Genomic DNA, 20,132 nt, shown 5'->3' with positions numbered 1-20,132 from the left:
CTTTGTACAAAAAAATCAGATGAGCCCAGAATATGAACGCCACGTGTTTAATTACACGTTAAGCATTTTCCTCCAATAAAAAACCCTAATAAGAACACTTCATGTTGCTTAATGCAGATTAGACTGTTATGTCATATTATGTCGAAATAACGAGTTATTATGTTGAAATAACGAGCTATTATGTCGAAATAACGAGCTATTATGTCGAAAAACGAGTTATTATGTCGAAATAACATATTATGTCGAAAATAACGACTTATTATGTCGAATTAACTAGATATTATGTCGAAATAATGACTTATTATGTCGAAATAATGACTTATTATGTCGAAATAACAAGATAAGTTTTCTTTTTTTTCTTTTTTTCTTCACCTTGCGGTTCAGGGCTTTCATATAATACAGCCTGAATGTAATTGCTTCCAGAAATAATTTTTGGGGGTGCTATTGGGGAGCTTTGGTCTTTCTTGGGGGTGCTGAAGCACCTGCTAGCCCCTCCCTAGCGCCGCCCATGTCCCTGAAATAAAAAGTATTAATTTCTTTAAATATATATTTATATAGAGTCTGTATTTATATTACACCTGTATTTATTATCTGATATATATATATATATTAATTAACAGCAGGTTACCACACATAATAGTGCAAAGTATAAAAAAATAAAAGCTTATAAAACCATTAATGTATTGACAGAACTAATGACAAATTACAAAACGATAACTTGTCGACAAACATTCTGCTGTCGTGTGGTGTTGAGTAATCCTCTGTGTCTCTGGAGGTAGTTTGAGATGATTTATGTTCTTTGCGTTTTCATCTCGACATCTTTCGTCAGAGCGACGGAGTTTTGCCAAGAACACAGCCTTCTTCAGCCTCCCCCTCCTCTCCTGCTCTATAAAAGGAGCTGAGCTGCTTCCACAGAGTCAGTCCGAGTCCACAGCTGCCAAACGGCCTCAACTACTCACACTTGTTTGACTTTCAAGGAGAATACTCCAGCCGCAAGACACTGAGCTGCAGCAACCTCTGGAATAGCTCGTGGAGAAGATTCAGACTAGGTAAACTATGTTTTTGACTTTTTATTATATAAAAGATAGATCACAGAGAGAGTTATCTTTACATAGGCATTCTTGATTAATTGCATTTAGATGCATTTAGTGAATTAAAGTTCAGTATCAAGAGAGGAGCTTTTTTCTCCTTTTTTGGTAATGAACCACTGATAGTCAGTGTTTATCAGCATATAGATCTAAGAGCTCAGGTGATGAGAATCAAAATTCAATTTGAGCATGATTTTGGACATTAGTTGCACTCGTTGCCAAACTGGAAAATGTGCATGTGGTTCGACTGTCATGCTGTCATAACAATCTCTTGCCATTTTAAACTTTAATATTTGTGCACAAACCGAAAAGCATTTTGCCTTATAAAGTGCAGATGGACCACCTGCCAATGTTTATGTGGACTAGGTGCCCGGTTGGCATTTTCCTGGCTGCTCTGTCTGTCATAGTATAAAAATCCAGGAGAGGGATGAGCAGAAGTGAATGTGAACTAGAGAGAAAGAAAGGGAGGCAGCTGGAACTGAAGCAGTGCCTGTGTTTACTCAGACTTGGTGTTGGATGTCAAGGCTCTGCAGAGAGAGTGAGAAAGTGTGAGAAGTAAAAATGAGAGAGATTTGGATTGTTCTATAAATCCTGATAAGCAGGACAATTCTGGGGCTTGGTGTTTTTCACGTGTTTGGCTCATCTGCATTTAGATGTGTGGGGCTGGAGGTGGCCACTTTTCTCTACCATCTCCTCCAATAAATAACCCTAATTCACTTGCTCTTCGCTCCCATTTTTGCACCCCCTCCAGTCGCTGTCCAATCCAGGACAACTCCATTCCCGATAAAGTCAGTCTAGGACAGAGAATAATCTGCTTTGATAAATGTGTGATTGAAACCACTGCTGAGTGTGGATTTATTCCTCTCCTTTTGCTAATGAATTATCCTTTGTCCCACTGTCACCTCAGGATATTAATGAGTTTAATAAACAAAGTTCAGCGTATGGATGGATGCTGAACATGCAGAGATCAAACAGACCTGCTGGTCCATCAAACTAACAAATCTAATCAAAGGAGATCAGGCTTAGTAGTTTGGTATTTTGAGTAGTGATGAAAGATTACAATGGGTTTTTGTTATGGAGGGGCTTTGATAGTTTTCACTGTAATGATGAGACCTTTGGCTTGACATGTCCAAACTGGGGCGAACTGACTATGACAAACAAAAAAACATTCTTCAAATAAGAGCAAAACAATTAATTAATGTGGATCAATGTGGGCCATTTCATTATCTCACGTGTGAGTGCTGCTCAGTGAGGATAGGTGGCAAATTTCATCTGAGCAAATTATGGCAATTCAGCAGAAAGAAAAAGGGTGAATTCTGTTTATCAAAAACTCCTGTCTGACATATTTCTGCCAGAAATACTCGGGAGGCAAAATAACGTAACAAGTATGCACTTATTAACAACCCAGCAAGCAAGTATTATGATATAAAGTTCTTTGGCGTAGGCCCCGTCCGTAGCTCGCAATCCGAGGAATCTGCATTTCCTCTCTAAAGATGAAGGCAGGGGCGCGGCCGACCCTCTGGGAGGTATGGGAAGGGACCATTCTGGTGGTGGTGGGGAGGGTGGAGGTGAATGTAGGCGTCAGCATCTGCGAACTCAGACATGTGTGAGAAGCGATCTTTTATACGGTAATAAGTGACGTAACAATTGAGTCTTCCTGGCAGAACTTACGCTAAAGCTTTCATTTCACAGCACCATCATAAGAAACCAACAAGGAATTGTCCCTTTTAGAGCCATTAAGATGTTTTGCATTTTGACATTATTTTCATATTCTTATGACAATTAAGTGCAATTCTTATTACTTTAATTAAAAAAAGAATTTGACCTCTCAAAGTAATATGACAGTGAAGCTTATTTATCTTAAATGTAACCTGGACATGTTTTTGTTTGATTCAGCTAATGGATAAGCAGAGTTTAAGCACAGGAGCAGTTACTGTGTAGTCCCAGAATAGCAACTCAGATTCTGTTGTTATTGGGTTCATCTGTTTGTGGTGTATGTTTAGTCAGGATGCAATAAGAGTGACTAATGAAGCCAATTTTGCAAATTCCTCTTTGAAGCACTAATTTATTTTTTTGAGTAAACACATGGACATGTGTTTACTATCCATCGTTTTCTCCAACAACTTTCCCAACACTTATCCTCATGGAAACCATATTTCCTTCCAGATTTTCCAGAACAGAGCACTGAAGACCAGCTCACACAAGGCAGTCTACTGTGATCCGACCCTGAAAGTATCCACGCTGCCATGAACAGTCTCGTTTCCATCGCCCTGATATTCCTGGGTGCCAGCTTGTCTGCTTCCCTCTTCCTTCCCGACTCCCTGGAGCTGAGGCAGTTAATGCAACGCTACCAGGATGAGCTGGAACCCAACAGCACAAAAGCTGAAGTGCCTGTGCGCACTCGCAGAGCCATCAAGTGGACGGACAGGGAGGAGATCCTGCAACTGCACAACAAGCTGAGAGGAGTGGTGTACCCGACTGCCTCCAACATGGAGTACATGGTGAGAATGTCATTTTACTCACATCCAACTTTATTATGATTTACTGTAACATCAAGGGTCTGTACAGAGACACTAAAATTAACTGAGCTGAAAACTCAGAAGGTTCTGTTCCAAAACCTAGGGAGTTTATCTAGAAAGCATTTTAACGCCATCGCAAGTGTGCGGCAGACACTAAGATTGTTTCAAAAGGTAGGCAATAACATTATGCTAACATCTAAGTGCCTTATCTTGGCTAAAGAGACACTGAGATGAAAACCTCAGAATGTGACAAGCTGTACATTTTTACCAACAATGGCAGATTTATTCTTGATATTCATTCATTAATAAATACCATCAATTCAAAATAGTTCAATCTATTTTAAAATGCATCATTTTACCCAGCATTTCTGTGTGTGCTATGTATTACCTTGTGAAAATGAAGTACATGTAAGCATACAAAGCGCAGTTAAGCACACTTCTTTTTGCCCAAGGGTTGTTACGCTTATTAATACTCTGTTCCCTGCTGACAGATCCAGCATAAACAAGCATGAATTCCATATTGGTCCAAGCGGTATTATGCTCATTAGCCCTGGTATAGTAGCTGGTGGACCAGCATAGTCATGCTGTTCTCAAACTAAATTGGGCTGGAATAGCTGGTCCAGCAAACTGGGAACCAGCAAACCAGCGTCTCATGCTGATTCCAGCATGCATTTTTCAGCAGGGTTAGCTTAGCAACATGCTAACATTAGATCCTATTAGTTTGTCTAGTTTCCCAGTGCTGTCTCTGCATATGAAGAGTGTATCAAAGCCATCACTAATGAGGTTCTATTTCAATTAGTATGCTGCGTTAGAATATATCTGTCAATGTAGATAGCAAGACAGTTCAGTTGGTTTTAGAACCGAGATGCTGTGAGTTTAGTCTGCAGCAAAGGTATTTTTATGTCGACCACACAGCTGTACAAAACCAACACTCGGTTTTGCATTAATGACCCTGGTTTATACTAATTGCGTTTTGTGTTAGCATCAGTCCTTTTTTTTTTTCTGGTCCAGTAAATATCTTTAGGTTTGCTTAGGGGCCAAATACAGGCTTCATGGGGAGAGACATTGCTTTACAAGTGTAATCTTGTCTGGATGCAGAGCAGTCAGCGTGGTGTGGTGCCTTTTTACTGTGGAGACAATTGCACTGTAGCTTATAGCCGCCGGCTGAGACAGGAGTCACGACACAGGTAGAAAACAGAGCCAAAGATTAGTGACATTACTGGAACAGATACGAGGCATCAGTTATGTGACAAAATGGCAGGTACCGTATGCTGCCTTGAAATCGCACGTGTCAAAGGGATTCCCTTTGTTTGTCCCTACGTTTTTGGACACTTAACTGCATTTTAAATGCAATTAAATGAAAATGTATTATGGTTTTCATTTATATTAAATGCAGTTAGTTGAACTTAAGAGTGTTTCTTGACCCACTTAAGTAGGACTACAACATTATATGCAAGTTCATTTGTTACTTCTATTGTCTTTAAAATATGGGTATTTCTTGCCTAATATGGTTAATCATTGCCTTGAATTCTTGGTTTATTCTTGCCTATTTATTGGGAAAATCTTATTAAAGCCAAAATAATATTTAGCATCACATACAGTAAATGTCATTTACTTTAATGCATGTGATGTATTTAAATATATTTGTAATAACACATCTGTAATGATGGTGCAATTTCAAATGTATTAAAGGGATACTCCACCGTGTTTTCATATTAAACTATGTTTTTCCCTTAACTAAGACGAGTTGATACATACCTCTCTCGTCTCAGTGCGTGCACTCAATCGCTTTGGCGCGCGGTCACACTTTGAAAGCACTTAGCTTAGCCCATTCATTCAATATGGGCCAAGCAGAAAAGCTACCAAACACCTCCACGTTTTCCCTATTTAAATACAGTTACTCGCGTAGTGTAACTCGACCTAGGACGGTAACACAAAACAAAACGTTGCGCTTTTCTAAGCGTGTAAAATGGATAACTATATTGAATGGCGGAATACCATGGCAAGTGCTTGTAAGCACTTCGACTTCGGCGCAGTAATATCTTCACTAGAGGGAGCGGGGGCCGGTGAAAGGATTTTTCACGAGTGAAGATATTACTGCACCAAGACGAAGTGCTTACAAGCACTTTCCATGGTATTCCGCCATACAATATAGTTCTTTCAATATACGATTCTTCCTGTGGAACACAAAATAAGTTTTTTTGAAGTTCCAGTTAGAAGTAATGCTGACCTAGCAAAAGCTTGGTTATGTTGTACCAGTGGATGATACTCCTACACTGTTACACAAGCTAATTGCAAAGGTGAGACATTGGCTTTTCATTAGCTGTATTCTGACAAAGACTGACTCAGTTTGAAGGCCTTATGCTGCCTTCATGTGTAATCAGAAATGTTCTAATTCCCACTTCTGAAGTTGTGTACGAGCTCGTCGCAATCAAGTGCTTTGTTGTTGGAAAGAACAGGAAACATGGAAGACATCAGGTTTATTCTTGCCTATTTAATGGGAAAATCTTATTGAAGCCAAAATGATATTTAGTGTCCCATTCATTGACAACCATATAAACATTCACCAAGCTATCTAGATTGTCAGAATTTAAAATACAGGTTAATTTCACTGTATAAAACATACAATACGCATGATTATGATTATTCTCAGGGACTTGGGTATTAAAATGATCCCCGAGCTTCTCAGTGGTAAATACAACTTGAGAGGGCATTCATGTCCAATTTTTAACTACTCATGTTTACGATAATTCCGATAGCACAAGATGGCAGCATTAATTGTATGCCAGTGCAAAGTATTGTAGAAAATTGAGTTTTAAAAACCTTTTAGTAGGAAACGCTTTAATCATAGGTGTTCTGGGGACCTACTGAGAGCACAGCCTTGCTTTATTACTCTGCCCTGTGTACCTTTGCATATGGTACATTGAAAGTGAATGTAATGTGATGTAGTGAGTTTTTAAGGGAAAGATACAAAGAGAAAGGCCTTATGGTTAATGTAGTTGGGCTGATGCCTTTGAGAAAGACAGGAGTCTACCGCAAGCAGGGGTTTCAGAACCGCTGCCAGGCCTCAGCGAACAAGTAAGGGTTTCAGAAATGTGGCTTAGTCCCAAACAGCACCTTTAGAACTGAGGTTACAGAATGTGTGAGTGTTTGTGCCCATAATGCAGTTGGAAATTTACTGAGAGTTCCTCAGAGGTGAAGAACCCTGTTCTGTGGGGCGAATTGAGTCCTCTCTCCCTACAGGTGGAGAAATAAGCTGGGGAAATTTGTCTCATTTAACCCTGATTGCTGGGGATTTACAATGGATGTGAGCCAAGCTCTGATGTGCGTGCATGTAACCAATATTTTAGTTGTATTGGGCCTGATTCCCAGTCCTATATTGAAGATGAAGAGTGAGAGTAAGGCAAAGGGAATTATCTGGGAATAAAACTCAGCATGTTCAGTATTTTGTTAAAGTCTCAGTGCAAACATATGAGAATTATGAATCTGTTGTGTTCTGCTGCGAGTTTGATTTAGCTTGTGTGTGTATGACCAGGTTTGGGATGATGAACTGGAGAAGTCGGCAACCTATTGGGCGGAACAATGCCAGTGGGAACATGGACCTCAAGACCTTCTGAAGTCCATCGGGCAGAACCTTGCAGTGCACTGGGGAAGGTATGAGTACTCACACATTTACAAAGACCATATCAGTCTGTTCCTGTATCATAACCGGTTGTGCAAGGTGCTAATAATGGCCACAGTTGTGGTAAAACATGGATATATTAGAATATCTGAATTTTAAAATTGTGATTTCAGGCCTGAAAAAGTCTCTAGAGATTGAAATTATTCATTCAGATCTGGGGACATACTTTATTTTCAACATTTTGCCAAAATTGTTGCTGCATACCCCTCTGACACTGGGTAGTTGCGCCCCTGCTATTAGGCCACGACTGCCCCTTAAAGGGATACTCCACTTTTTTTTTGGAAATAGGCTCATTTTACAACTCCCCCAGAGTTAAACAGTTGAGTTTTACCGTTTTCGAATCCATTCAGCCGATCTCCGGCTGAATGGACTTTTAGCGACTTTACGACTTTTAGCATAGCTTAGCATAGATCATTGAATCGGACAAGACCATTAGCATCTCTCTCAAAAAAATGACCAATGCAGCAGGCGTAATGATATGATGCAGCGCCTGAAAATAGTCCCCAGCTCAGTAACTTCCAACGTGACCGGGACTAAGTTTGTCTAACCTATTAGACCTATTTTCAGGCGCTGCGTCATATCATCACGCCTGCTGCACTCATGGTACGGCAGCAAAGTTTCTTGATTATTACGCAGAGTATAGTTCCTAGCCATATCAGCCTAGAAAATCGCAACTTTACATTTTCTGTCGGTCTTAGTACACGATGTAATTACAGAAGAGTCAAGTTTTAAATAGGAAAAATATCAAAACTCTTTGGTCATTTTTTTGAGAGAGATGCTAATGGTCTTGTCCGATTCAATGATCTATGCTAAGCTATGCTAAAAGTGGTACTGCCAGACCCGGAGATCGGCTGAATGGATTCGAAAACGGTAAAACTCAACTGTTTAACTCTGGGGGAGTTGTAAAATGAGCCTATTTCCAAAAGTAGTGGTGTGATACTCATAATCATATTAAATAATTGTGTCTCTTTCCTGATAGGTACCGCTCTCCTGCCTACCATGTGCAGGCCTGGTACGATGAGGTGAAGGACTACACCTACCCTTACCCGCATGAGTGCAACCCGTGGTGCCCTGAGCGCTGCTCTGGACCCATGTGCACCCACTACACACAAGTGAGTGAGAAAGATTAGTTAGCTAACAATTATCCCAGTGGGACTAAACAACATGACCTTGTTTATGATTTTAAAACTCGCGTGCGAAGGTGTGCACTTGCTAGCTTGAATTTACTCCTCACCAAGCGGTGTTTAATAAGTAGCATGTGTGACCTGCATTAAAACAGAAGTGCCATTGAAAACAGCATATGGGGTGCAGCCTTGACCACTGGTATTCATTAACCTGGCACAGAACAGTGTCTTGTATCACACATGTAATATATAATGGCCCCAAAATGTATTTGGACACCTAAGAGAGTCCTAAAAATGCTATTGTAAATTAATCTTAAAAGGATGCTTATAATGCTTATATGCTTAAATGCTTAATTATATCTGTCCATCATATAAAGTGATTGTATCTCTTCAGACTTGGATTAAACCGCTTGATTCATATACGATTTCTCATTGCCAAATTTTGGACTTTCATTGGAAATCTCTCAGGTTTCATTAAAAATATCTTCATTTGCATTTTGAAGATGCATGAAAGTCTGAGTTTGGATGACATGAGGGCAGTTGACAATTTTGTCATTTTTTGGGTGAATAATCGCTTGTAGTGTCCAAATACTATTTAGATTCACTGTAGGTAATTATAAGTAAGCAGTGGTTTGCCTCAGCCCTCATTCTGTTTCATTCTACACTTCTTAACAGCTTATTATCCCTTTTTCTTTAAATGATGGTATTTGAAAATGAATGTTGATACTGTCAAAACATATTGAACGTGCCAGATCAAGCAGATAAAATGCACAAAGAAAAGAAAAGTAGGAAAGAGAGGTCCTTCCAAAGTCTAAGAGAGAATAACAGAGAAAATTGAGAATGACAATAATAATAAAAAAAATGAAACAAGAAAGAGAGAGGGGTTGGGCAATGGCCTCATGTCCTCTCAGACTTTACTTCACTGGAATGAATTTGTCCCACATTCTCTCAGCTTGCTGGCCCTCAAAAAGCAGGTCACCAGCATCTGGAAAGCGTTCCTTGACTCCTGAATCATTTTCCTGTTTGACCCGAATTCTTTTGAAGAAGCAGAGTCGTAGGGGATCCGTGCCAAATCCACGCAGCAATTCTCCTTGTTTTCTGCTCCTCTCTCACGTGCTGTGCGAGGGCCCCTCAATCTTCTCTCTGCCAAACGATCCATCAGGGATAAACCTGAGTTTGTGTTTTTTGAGACTGATTAGTTTGCTGTATCATTGTCCCATGGCCGACACCGCCTGTGGCCTCTTTTTTTTGCCCCTGTACAGGAAGTGCATTCCCGAGGGAGCATTGAGACGTGTTCCCTCGGGTTGTGCTCGACGGGGCTGGATGCAACCCCACTACGGTTTAACTGTATGTATGAAAAACAAAGGCCTGACTAAGCACTTCCCTTTCATTTCACAGCCAAATGGTTTGGCTCGTGCTGCAGGACTGTACCCGGTGAACTCTATTGTGTTTAAGCAATTGGGCCTTGACCACAACTCAATGGGCTGCACGCAGGCATTACTTTGTTTGTGTGGATAAGAGTGGATGAAGGGAAGGATCGCACACGTTTTTCAGGAAACTGGCCTGGTCACACTTGAGGCGCTTCTCCTTCCGCCCTTCAGTGCAGAATGAAAGAGGGCAGTCTCTATTCATGGCCCCCGTGGCCCCATCAATCTTCTGCTGCTGCTCCAGAACGGAGACCGATTCCTGTTGGGGAACACTTCCTCCTCTGGCCTGGGGGGAGCTGATATGGATGTCTTTTTTATTCTTTCAACACCAACAACAGCAAAGAGATCTCCATCTTTTGTGCATACTAAAATATATATTTTTTGGTCCCACTTTATATTAGGTGTCTTTAACTACTATGTAATTACGTCAATAATAATAATTGTTTGGTACAATGAACTTATTGTGTTCTTATATTGCAAAACACATTTGCTGCTATTGAGGTGGGATACGGGTAAGGTTAGGGACTGGTTTGGTGGTATGGGTAGGTTTAAGAGTGGGTTAATGGGTAGGGGTAGGCGTGTAATATCTACAAATATTAATTACAGGTATTTGTAAAAAATAAGTAGGTTACACTTTATTTTAAGGTGTCTGTGTTACAATGTTATTATACATTCAAGTATTGAGTAATAATAATGAACTACATGTACTTACTATAGGGTTAGGTTTAGGATGAGTGTTTGGTTTAGGGTTAATTGCATGTAATTATGCATAATTTATAGTTATTACTACAGTAACTACATGTAACGTGTAACAATGACAATAAATTGATAAATTGTTACCCATAAGTACTATGTACAAATGTATGTACATAATAAGTGCATGGTATCAAATGATTAGTTTAAATGTTATAGTAGTTAAAGACACTTAATATAAACCTAATATAAACATGTTGTATATGGTTGCTTACTAGCTCAAGTAAAAAGAGCTCTAGACTTGGTTTGGGTCCATCCTCAATGTAAGTCTATTGGATTTTTTTTTTTTTTTTTTTTTTTGCTGATGAAAATTGTAATTACAAGATCGCTTACAAAAGAAATAACAGTTCTATTCAACAAGCCAGATTATTTGAGGCCATCATTGCTTCAACTTACATGTCAAGGTTCAATATTAGGAATATTGAATACAAACATCACTAATACTACTGCATTTTTCTTCGTTTGCAGCTGGTCTGGGCCACAACCAATCGTGTTGGCTGTGCTGTACACACGTGTCCACGTATGAACGTTTGGGGAGAGGTCTGGGAGAACTCTGTCTATCTCGTCTGCAACTACTCGCCAAAGTAAGACCAGTAACTGTGCTGTTTCTGCTGACGTTTATTCACTTAACACCAGATGGCTAATCACTATTCCTGATGATTATCCTATATGGAACAAAACTTTTTTAAAGCAAAGATTCCATCCTTCAAAACATAGAGGCTATAAGCAAAGTTTTATCCTTTGGAAAATGGAAAGGTAAATGAAGGATTTTTGGAAAGGAAAACATTGACAGAATATGCTATTCTTTTCCAAGCTAATGATTTAATTTGGCAGCTGGGGTTTGTTTTCCTAAATCAGTCCTGAGATCCGTGAGAGTGTGTGTGATAATGTGTTTTGAGCGCTCAGTCAAATGTGCAGATTTTGCAGCAATTTCCAAACTCATGCTGAACCTGTGCCCTCTTCTAGGGGAAACTGGATTGGGGAAGCCCCGTACCAACATGGCCGCCCCTGCTCCCAGTGTCCACCAAGCTATGGAGGAGGCTGCAGAGACAACCTCTGTTACAAAGGTGAGGATGATGAATGAGGATAGAAGAATGATTACAAAGGTATAACCAGTAGCAGCTCCTGACTATATATTTTGGTAGGGCAGATTCTGGGTCTTTTGTAAGCTTTATATTGTAATTGCCGAACACATGCAGAACACTTTTGGGCGAGGTTGCGTTATTCAACCTCAAACATGAAACAAACACAACAGAAATATATATATATAATATATATATTATACTTACATATTATACTTTCATTAATTTGATACGCTACTCCACATAGGAAGAACAGACAATACCAACTAGTTACTGACCTGATGCAGACTAATATACACATAGCTGAAGCCAATTGATATCATCTTGGTCTGGAGCGAGGTTAATGTGAAAATAAGCGGGGCAGTCTGAAATCTGCCCCAATGGCTCTCTATGAGAGCGCACTGCAGTTCCTTTTTTCACCACATATTTATATTGGAAAATTGTGGGGCGCTGTAGAGCTGAGGAGGACTTAGGCACTCGCTGCCCTGATAATACATAATACATTCATAATACATCATGCCTGCCGAAGACATACGTTAAATTTGTATATTCCCTGCTCACTTTTTGACTTAAAATAGTCTATGCAATAAAATATTTGTTGGAGATTTCTGAACACATTTACAACTTATCATTGGTTCAGTTTATATAGGAGTCTATGGCCCCGTTTACACCTGGTATTAAGATGCGTTTTGTTCGATCGGATTACAAGTAGGCGAGGGAGACACGTTCCCGTTTACACCTGTTTTAATCCATCTCACTTTCAACCACTGCTGTCTATGGGCGGGTAAATGTATGTTTTTTTTTCAGATCTTTCGATCTAATGGACAAAATAAGCTTGCACAATTTACATACGGAGAGCAGAGGCTTTCAAACACATGACCGTTTACACTACAAAAGCAATCCGGTCGAATGTGTTTTCCACTATCTCTGGAAGTGGTCGAAAGTGGACAAGCTCAGAACGTTTTCGAACTCGTTTACACCTGTATTTAGCGTCGTCCACTTGTGATCCGATCGACCAAAATGCATCTTAATACCAGGTGTAAAGATTGAAATCTAATTGTTGAGTTTTTTGTTTTTAGGAGTCCCTGAACGTCACGAGTCTCCAGATATGAATGAGGTGGAGAAGCCTCAGGAGCCGATACAGCCTCAAACTACTCCAACTAAGCCTCAGTCCAAGCCTTTCTCCCCTAAAAAAACTGTAAATGCCAAACCTTCCTCACCCAAGAATACAAGAACTACCTATCTAGGTTAGTGTGAATAATATTACTTGAAATTCTAAAACAACTGAATAATTATTAAATAATTATTAATAATAATAATTTAATGATTTTTAGCATTTATTATATTTTAAAACCATTCAAATAATATAACTTTAGTAATAATGTACATTTATCTAAAGTATTCATTTTTGCCTTTCAGCCCAAATTATTAAGTGTGAGACAAAAATGAGAGACAAATGTAAGGGTGCAACCTGCAATAGGTCAGTCTGAATGAAGTAGACGTTTCTTTAAAGATTTTAATAGATGATAAGTTCTGAAAATTTACTGTTGATCTTTTTCTTCTTTCATAGGTACAACTGCCCAGCCAACTGCATAAATAAGAAGGGGAAAGTGTGGGGAACGCTGTACTATGATGTTGTAAGTGTTACTCTGAGATTTCACATGGTCCTGTTGTTGATGATGATGTTCGATTTATTTAATAACTCCATTTTTTTTTCTTCCTGTTATTGTAGCAATCAAGTATTTGCCGTGCTGCAATCCACTATGGAATAATTGACAACAATGGAGGCCTCGTTGACGTCACAAGAAAAGACAGCTTCCCGTTCTTTGTAAAGGCAACCAAGAATGGCGTGGAGTCATTCAGGTAGTCTGAATGTTATGATGATATATATAGTCATTTCAATTGAGTTTGTCCACAATTAATTATCCACATTGATAGTTATTAAATCTAATCTGTGCTCTGTGATTTTTTTCGTTTGTTTGTAGTAAATACAAACCTGGCAATGCATTTATGGTGTCAAAAGTGGAAGGTGAGGATTTTACTGTTTTATCTTAATAATTCTTGTGTAAATGCAAATATTCTCATTGATCTTATAATTGTTTCAGCATGCAATCAGATATATTACATTTCAAGTTATTACATTTTAAACCTACTAAATCGCATAACTAAATGTGTAATTACAAGTAAATTTAAACACATGACATACAAGTTTTAAGAGAAATTACATTTAAGTATATTTTCGTTTACCATATTGTAATTCATATATTAATATTATTTTATTATTAATAATAAACATTTCATTATCTTTGAGAGAAGGTCTGGTTCACCAATGATGTATTTTCCTCCTTTTTAGAGCAAACAATAGACTGCTACACGACAGTGGCAGAGATTTGTCCCTTCAAGACGTCCACCTCTCATTGTCCAAGGTACAGTTCAAAGAATTGTTATACTCACCATATAGAATACACTCTATAATAGGTCATCTGGAAGTACTTTCTAATGCACCTTACCAGTTTCACCTCTGTCTCATCAGAGTGTTCTGCCAAGCTAACTGCATAAACGAACCTTCATATTGGGCTCCAGTGGTCGGCAGCAACATCTACGCTGATGTGAGTACCCGCTTCTGTCCATGAGTGTTACAGGGCTGAGAGATGGGAAATGAGGGAGAGCAGGCGTTCGTACTCAAGCACTTATGGGGCTAAAGTGAGCGTGCTACTCTTGTGGTGAGGGTCGACCACGGGAATTGTCTGTGTGAGTCTTAAGGGAGTTGTTGGTGGAGGTGGGCTCCATTGTCGCCACTAATTTCTCTCCCAGAGTGTAGACTGACCACAGAGCAGCAGCTGTGTGAGTGGAGCTGGAGAGCAGCTCTCTTACACTGACTCATGCATGCCTGAGGTCAGGTCTTGGCCTTATGGAACACTTAACTGTTTAGGGAACAGCTTAGACAGTGTAAGTCCACTCTATGTACGTAATCATTGTATCTCCTTCTGTAAACATATGCTAAGAAACATTTGGTTATTAAAAGGTTTGGGGGATGTGTGTCTCAAGGATGTATCTCAAGCTGTATAGTATGGCAGCTCGAGCACCTTTGAGCCTAAGCCTCTCGCCAAATCCAAAGATTGTCAATAAATTTCATTCTCAAAGAAATATAGTTATTCACTGATAACTTCAAACAACTTCTCTCTAGCAAACATTCAGAAAACCCTGTGACCGGATCATTGAATCTGTGAGATGAACTTGAAAACTGAATCAGTCCAATTTGTGAATGAACGAGTGAAATAGATCAGCTAGATTAATTAAAAAGATGACATTTGCAACAATTCAATGATTTCTTACTTAAACTTAAGATTCTCTGCAATCTGGATAATTCGCTTGTCTCACATGTCTTTTTCTCACCGGAGAAGAGACCTGGCCTGGCTGTTTAGTGGTGTGTGAACTCAAATGAACTTGCCTTTTGGCCTTGTTGCGGCCACATTCCTCTGTAAAAGCTGAGCGTCTGTCGAGCTGGCCTCAGATCAGAGCACGCTTTCCAGCAAGCACTAATTAACCCTCATTATACAGTGGTTTGGACTTGGTCATTTGTAAAGGTAGCCTTTGATTGAAAGTGCACTTATAATGCATGAGCAATTGGATGAGTATTATAAGATAATGCCACCCAGACAAGTGCGATGAGCTGTGCACATTCATTACTTTAAACCGGGGTAATCTCTAGGGTCATACTGAAGTGTTTAGTGGACAGAAGCAGACAGAATTGAACCTACGTTCCAGGTTAAAAGAATAAAAACTGTAGGTACATGAAGTTCCACAGAGTTCATACACACACTGAAGCTGCCAGGCGTCTGGCCAACTTGCCTTTTCTGGAGCTCTTGAGCTCTGGCCTTGCTGGTGTGTGTACTGTAGACCTCGAAGTGATGTCATTTGTCTAGGCTCCTTTAGACTGTTTACATCTCAAGGACTGTGGAATTGAGAGTGAAAAACATAGCTGCACAGTGCTATGGCAAGCATCACTATTACTGTTGCTCGTACTTGCAACTCTGGTCCAGTTTTTTTGCTTTGATTTACAGAAGTATTGACACCAGTTGCGAAAAAGTCTGAGCAATCTGAAGATTTTGGCAGTTTGTGTTGACAGATTTCACAGAAGTTGCGTTGTGTAATATGGGCACATACTCTCTGTGAAATCCTGATTTCAGAACACGCATTGTTGGTCTTTCAAAAACATCAAAAACTCCAAAAATTCCAAAGTTTGACCGGCAGTGTATGTACAGTAGTATATAACACGTGCAAGTGTGTGCTTTGAGGAAGCATGATATCAATCAACGGAACTACTAATGAAGCCTCTCTGTGAGAGAATGGCACAGGAGAGCATGCCGACTAAAAGAATACGCTTTTGTCTCTTCATGTCCAGGGCTCCAGTATCTGCCGAGCTGCTATCCACGCTGGAGTGATCAAAGCCGGCGGGGGATATGTGGACCTCCTGGCTCTGGATAAGAGGAAAAGTTACACCGGGACCATGAAGAATGGCATCCAGTCCGAGAGGTACACGTCCTGTATCTCGCTTCACCTCTGCTCTGGTTTCTTCCCTTTGCTTTCTCTCAGTAACTCAATTCAGCGGTCAAAAGCCATGATGGGCCAAATCTGCCTGTGGCACGTTAGTGGTTAAAGAGTAATGGTGTGGTTTCTCATCGAGGATGGACCACACAGGGACTCTTTGCTTATTCTCCAATGCTGCGCGCAAAGTGCTTAAATCGACAAAATCGGCTCCAGTGTAATGAAATCTAACACCGTCATCGAAGGAATCGATCCTCGCCTCTTAAACGGTTGCCTTGACCGGCCTATAAACTGAGCATAGTAAAGCCATTCACTGACAGCTTGGATAGATTTTCTCCTCACCGCACGCTATTCATATGATGCAATCTATGGGAAATGGGGGGCAGCCCGTCGTGAGAACTTTATTAACAGGGAAGTATTCACATGCTCTCCATATTACCATTGGATGGAAAAGTTGTTGGTGTCTGACTCAGTGGTCCCGGTCAAGGATAATTACAGCACATCTGATGCCAACGAAGCAACATGTCCAATACACCAGCACCTGAAGGCGAATCCATTTATGAATAAATGAAAAGGCCAAGGTCAGGCCAAGAACAGTAGTCAATAATGGCTGCTGGAAGAAAACTGAATGGAACCACAGCACGAGACGAGCACTGGGCCAGTGTTAATGTCATGGTTTCCAGAGCTAATCTGAATCTAGCGGGTACGCAAATCGTTGTAGTCGATTAGAGGGCATTGACACTCTTGAATTGAACATCTACAAGAGTTAAGAAGATGATCAGACCAAGCTGAATTCTTATCGTTTCCTTTCTGACTGTCATTCTAATTTCAATGAACGTGCACTTGTAGTGTACTTCAGATCTTAAAAGTACATTTTTAAAATCTGTACTTGCAGATAATATTAATGAAATAAAACGCCACTTAAGTGTACTTAAAGTCGACTGTTTCTTACACTTTTAAAAAGTGCACTTTGTGATAATGCCAAATGAAAGGTTTTATTTTAAAATACATTTGAAATATTAGACATTATTAGACATTACATGTGAAGTAAAACATTTTTAACTGTACTAAATTGCAACTTTATCATTTATCATATTTCAAAGACAATAGAAGTAATTATGAATTCACATATAAAGATGTACTTAAAGGGGTAGTTCACCCAAAAAGGAAAATTCTGTCATCATTTACTCTCCCTCAAGTTGTTGCAAACCTGTATGAATTTCTTTCACAAAAGAAGACATTTTGAAGAATGTTGGCTCCCATTGACTTCTATAGTATGGAAATAAAATACTATGGAAGTCAATGGGGCCCATCAACTGTTTGGTTCCCAACATTCTTCAAAATGTCTTTTGTGTTCAGCAGAAGAAATTTAGTCATACATGTTTGGAACAAGAGGGTGAGTGATGACAGAATTAAAATTTTTGGGTGAACTATCCCATTAAGTCCTACTTTTGGGGATAAAAAAATCCCTCTAAAATTCAGATAATTGCATTTACAGTAATATAAACTTAAACTACACTTTTCATTTAATAACACTTAACATTTTTATCAAATTAAGTGTCCATTCAGTTTGCACTTAAGCATATTTTTAAAAATATGTTGCACAAGGGCCTATTCATAAAGTAGCATGTATTGTGTTTTTTTTTAATAGTTTGTTAATTGTTTCTTTCTCTGTCTCTGTCTTGCAGTAAAACCAATACAGAAGGTGGTTCGTTCCGTGTCTTCGCTGTTAGAGAGTGAGACGCCACTGACGGGACACAAAAGATTTGCTCTCGAAAGACAGAAGTGGAATGCAACCCCTTCCATCTTTCTCTGACTTTTGGAGGAAAGAGACATTTAAAGAAGACCAAAGTCTTCTCAAACTATTTTAATCGATGGGCTTCCAAAGGTTTTATATACAATTGTGAATAATATTTTGACCACACATGCAACTCTTAACAAAATGCAGTGTGGTAGAAATGGTATTTTAACAGCAGTGCTGGTTTAAATCGTTGTTTTTTTTTTATCAAATAAGTCAGTTTTATTTTTTGGATTATATTCTATTAGTTTTGAATACATGCAAAATCTCTCATTTCCATACAAAATGCATATTGATTACACTGTATTTAATCTGTACAGGTTTTTCAATTTTTTTTGCTTTATTTCAAATCATTTTTTTTTAAGCCAGAGCTGGAATGGAGTGCAACATTCACCACACACCTTTTTTGCGGTTTTGCTTCGAGAATTATTCTTCGAATTCAATTTATCCGTAGGGGAAAAAAACCTCAGTCATTAACCAAACCAACCATTTCCAAGATGAATCACAACATTACAAATATGTAAATATAAAAGTCTCAAAGGCTTATTGTTAAAGTCAATTTCCCTGTAAAGAAAATGAATGGGAGTTTTACTTCCGGAACCGCTCTATAGCGATAGTAGTTGAGTGTGTACAATACAGTAGTGTGGATCTGTTGGACCTGGACTGGGCAAACAGATGCTATGCAGAGAAATGGAAGGCAAGAAAAGGAGGCAGAACTCCAAGCAAAAGAGAACTTCCCTTCATAATGCATGTGAGCCTTCCAGAGTCAACACTACTCGGTCATTATGGTAAAGGTGCAAAAACAGTGTGCAGTCCTGGGAGAATTCAGCGTCACTGAGTGCATGTTTAGGCTCATCTTTCATTATGGCACCTTCATTTTTGTTATTTATTATTATGCGTCCTTCAATCCCTGCTCAGAACTGCAAATTACATGGAACAGAACCAAATATTTATGAATGTGACACATGATATGTGCTCACTTGAGAATCAAATGTCAACCCAGAGTCTGACATTACTGCTAAAAGCAATTTCATTGGAAGTTTAACTTATTTTTTATTTCTCAAGTGAACAGTGGCGGCTGAACATCGATTTGTTTAAACCACTTTTATACTGCAACATTATAAAAAGGTACTTACGCTGAAAGCATGTAAAGTCATACCTCTGAGAGGAAAGAGACTGCGGTCTACAGTATGTCTTATCTAAATGCATATTTCTTAGTTGTATAGTGTTCAGAGTCCAGGATTCAGTCTAAATATAGATGTTCTTATATGGAATATGGGCCGAGGAGCATATTACTTTTGTACTTTTCACCTACTTTTATTTGACTTTTTTCACTTTCTTGAATTGGTTACCTCAGTGCAGCAATATATTTGAGTATGATGTTTGTACAGTCTTTAAAAATGGTTTGTGTAAATATTCAGATTTGTGCTTTGTTTTCAGTATTGTCAGTATTGTAAGAGGATGACAGTGTATGTTCTCGGTTTCTTTTTAAAGCTAGAAGATAATTGTTTTTTGCACAAATTGAAAATAAGGCTATAAGAAACTATGATACTAAGATTGTGTCTGTCTTTTGCTTCAGAAAAAAAATGTATTTAGGTCACTGGACTTTTTTAAATACTGTCCAATAAACAGGATATGTTGAGAACCATATCAAAAACTCCCCTAGACCACACAAGCACTGGTCGACTCTTCATACTCCATTGACACTTCATACTGTCTCTTTTTAAGTGTACAAAGAATAGTGGGAGTTTACAGATCACAGATATTTCGATTTAAATGATTTAGACTTCAGTCGGGGTGATCGGTGGATGCGCGACATGTTATAAAATGAATTCTTGGTACAAATACCTGAAAGCAAGTACTTTGTTGGAAGAGAGCGCCTGTCCAAAATCTGAGACAAACAGTTCTCAGCGAGAGTGGCAGTTTGGTTCTTTGCCAGAACACATTCTTACTGAACAGTTTATAAAACAGGTTGTCTAAGCGCATGGAGATGCATGTTTTATGTCACACTCCGGCCCGGTGCAGGTAGTGCAACATGTTCCTGGATCAACATCTTTGTTCATCCTGGAACAACATTCTAATCAACCAATCAGATTTGAGGGACAAGTCTA

The 20,132-nt window shown here is 39.1% G+C and overlaps 1 protein-coding gene across 1 annotated transcript in view; it reads left to right on the top strand.

The window, feature by feature from the left end:
- crispld2 (cysteine-rich secretory protein LCCL domain containing 2) overlaps positions 1-19,682 on the top strand; it is a 31,651-nt gene extending 11,969 nt beyond the window's left edge. Inside the window, exons 2-16 of the mRNA XM_081358775.1 lie at positions 830-1,049; positions 3,255-3,589; positions 7,143-7,261; positions 8,269-8,401; positions 11,062-11,177; positions 11,560-11,660; positions 12,755-12,922; positions 13,095-13,155; positions 13,246-13,312; positions 13,408-13,538; positions 13,661-13,704; positions 14,029-14,101; positions 14,209-14,284; positions 16,081-16,211; positions 17,912-19,682. Of these exons, the coding sequence (XP_081214901.1) occupies positions 3,335-3,589; positions 7,143-7,261; positions 8,269-8,401; positions 11,062-11,177; positions 11,560-11,660; positions 12,755-12,922; positions 13,095-13,155; positions 13,246-13,312; positions 13,408-13,538; positions 13,661-13,704; positions 14,029-14,101; positions 14,209-14,284; positions 16,081-16,211; positions 17,912-17,963 (1,527 nt within the window). The 5' untranslated portion in view covers positions 830-1,049; positions 3,255-3,334 and the 3' untranslated portion in view covers positions 17,964-19,682. The remainder of the gene's footprint in view (positions 1-829; positions 1,050-3,254; positions 3,590-7,142; positions 7,262-8,268; positions 8,402-11,061; positions 11,178-11,559; positions 11,661-12,754; positions 12,923-13,094; positions 13,156-13,245; positions 13,313-13,407; positions 13,539-13,660; positions 13,705-14,028; positions 14,102-14,208; positions 14,285-16,080; positions 16,212-17,911) is intronic.
- Positions 19,683-20,132: the final 450 nt, after the last annotated feature.

The sequence above is a fragment of the Scardinius erythrophthalmus genome (assembly GCF_964197995.2).
Source record: "Scardinius erythrophthalmus genome assembly, chromosome: 2".
NCBI classification, from domain to species: Eukaryota; Metazoa; Chordata; class Actinopteri; order Cypriniformes; family Leuciscidae; genus Scardinius; species Scardinius erythrophthalmus.
Note: the sequence above shows the minus strand (reverse complement) of the source record. Positions and strands in the feature narration are given on the sequence as shown.